This window comes from Sphaeroforma arctica (assembly GCF_001186125.1).
Source record: "Sphaeroforma arctica JP610 unplaced genomic scaffold supercont1.3308, whole genome shotgun sequence".
NCBI classification, from domain to species: Eukaryota; class Ichthyosporea; order Ichthyophonida; genus Sphaeroforma; species Sphaeroforma arctica.
In genome coordinates this window covers 1,219-3,673 of record NW_014037250.1, presented here as the reverse complement: position 1 = coordinate 3,673, position 2,455 = coordinate 1,219, and the positions used below count along the sequence as shown (strand labels likewise).

Below are 2,455 nucleotides of genomic sequence, written 5' to 3'. Positions count from 1 at the left end.
ATATATAAATATGAATATAGATATAAATACAAATATAAATATCAATATAAATATAAATAAATGTATACATAGCACAATTGTATACTGTGATACATTGTTTGTTAAGAACGGTACAATTCAATCTAGGCTCCTTATTGTTCATTAATCAATTTACCAACTCTCCTTAATTTCCTTGCAGTTTGTTATGCCTCTAGGGACGACTATCCGGTACAACATTGCGCGAGCGCATGAGCTCAAGGGTGAACGCGCCACAGCCGAGGCTATGTATAAACAACTCGTGAAGGACCATCCGACGTATATAGAATGTAAGCTTTGTTTACTGTATGACTCTGGTTGCATGCTACGCGACTAAGACCGCGAAAACATGGCGTCTTCTTGGTTTTAAAGGTGCACCCGTTCATAGAACATCTATTCAGTGTTCTTCTATATAATGTATATACACACAACAGCGTACCTTCGACTGGGTTGCATGCTACGTGACCAAGGCCGCAAAAACAAGGCATCTGATTGGTTCAAAGAAGCCCTCTCTGTCGACGTCAGCGATTACCGCACGCGTTCCCTATTAGGCAATCTGCATCTGAGCAAAGGCGAGATAATTCCCGCCCAAAAGATGTTCGAGTCGATAAATAAGGCAAGTGCATGGTGTTTGGAGTAAACGATCCAATCGATTTTAGTTTGGAGTAAACGATCCAATCGATTTTAGAAGATTTCGGGCAACGCGTCTGTGAGATTAAGATGTGAATTCATTATTACTCCCCGCCAATCTGTCTGTTCCTGTTGTGTACAGTTTTGATCGGCCGAGAGCGCTATGTGCTGTGCTTTAAAATCTGTGGAATGTGTGCTCTGAGATCTGTGGAATGTTCGCGTCATATCGGCTGACCCGCATCTATTACTGTTCGAGGGTTGATATTTTTAGATTGACTTTGGTGGACATTTTTTTCGCATGGAGTCATTAAGCTCGTTTTGATTGGGCAAGGGCGCTGTGTCTACTCTGACGTGCATATTTTACAATTGTTATGAGTTGAGTTACGTAGACTTATCAATACCCATCACATGGTATGTACAGATGACTGAGTGTACACAACCTGATGTTCCCTCACCTGTGTATGCATATTTATAAATACTGTTCGCAACCAATGGAATCGCACTCTAAAAATAGGACTCCAAAGAGAAGACCAAGCGGGAGGACATGTACGCACAGGTAGCACTGGGCAGTCTGTTTCACCAGAGCGCCAGCACCGCCAAACGGAACGACCCCAAAGGAGCCCAAAAGGTACGGACCACCCAAAAGACGGGTGCAATGCCCCTTTTTTCAAAGGGTTTATCCCCTGGATAAACCAGACACACACGCCACCTATCTATCCCAGCCTCTTAGGTCATATGCTCACACTACCCCTTTCTAGTTATACTCTAGGCGGGCACAGAATTTCAATGCGAAAACCCCGTAGCTGGGCTGATGCAACATGTCCCTTACCTGCACCACTTTTTCTCTCACGACTATTCTATTTATAGCACGCCGACTACCTAAGGCGGGCACAGGACCTCTATGCCAAAGCCCTGAAACTGGATGGACGCAACATGTACGCGGCCAACGGCATCGGCTGTGTCTTGGCTGAGCGGGGGCATGTCAATGAAGCCCGCCAAATCTTTGTTCAGGTGCGCGAAGCCACGGGAGATATGCCCTTTATCTGGGACAATCTGGCACACACCAACCTGCAACAGAAGCAATACGTCAATGCTATCAAAATGGTAGGTTGTATGTGGGCGGAGGTTCAGATCAGAGAGGTATGTGTCACTGGAGGGTATTTTGTGTATATCTGTGGTATTGAGGATGGTTCACTTATATATAAATATATATGTATATATATGTGTGTGTGTATACCCGTCAGTGCTACTTAGTCCACAACCTGTTCTGTAGTATTTCTCAGTCTCCCACACACTGCGTAGTGAACTATCTCACTCACATAGTTGTCTTATTTGGTGTTGGATTCTCACCCACATCATCGTCGTATCTATTGTTGTATATCGCTTACCTTATTGTCATATATATTGTCGTATATATTGTCGTATTCGCACTCACCTATTTGTCCTGTCTGGTGTTGAATTCTCACCCACATCATCTTCGTATCTATTGTTGTACTATCACTTACCTAAGTGTCGTATCTAATGTCGTCACCTCTCAGTTGATGACATGTTTATCACTTACCTAATTGTCGTATCTACTGTCGTCACCTCTCAGTTGAAGACATGTTTATCACTTACCTGATTGTCGTATTAATTGTCGTCACCTCTCAGTTGAAGACATGTTTATCACTTACCTGATTGTCGTATCTACTGTCGTCACCTCTCAGTTGAAGACATGTTATCTCTTACTGTATTGTCGTAATCTACTGTCGTCACGTCTCAGTTGAACGTACATGTTTACTACTTACCTGATTGTCGTATCTACTGTCGT

The 2,455-nt window shown here is 43.3% G+C and overlaps 1 protein-coding gene across 1 annotated transcript in view; it reads left to right on the top strand.

Annotated features, from left to right (window-relative positions):
• Positions 1 to 176: 176 nt before the first annotated feature.
• Positions 177 to 2,455, top strand: part of SARC_13453 (hypothetical protein) — a gene marked incomplete at its 3' end in the record, with an annotated part of 3,491 nt that continues 1,212 nt past the window's right edge. Inside the window, exons 1-4 of the mRNA XM_014292416.1 lie at positions 177 to 305; positions 450 to 631; positions 1,160 to 1,273; positions 1,513 to 1,749. Coding sequence (XP_014147891.1) covers positions 185 to 305; positions 450 to 631; positions 1,160 to 1,273; positions 1,513 to 1,749 — 654 coding nt within the window. The remainder of the gene's footprint in view (positions 306 to 449; positions 632 to 1,159; positions 1,274 to 1,512; positions 1,750 to 2,455) is intronic.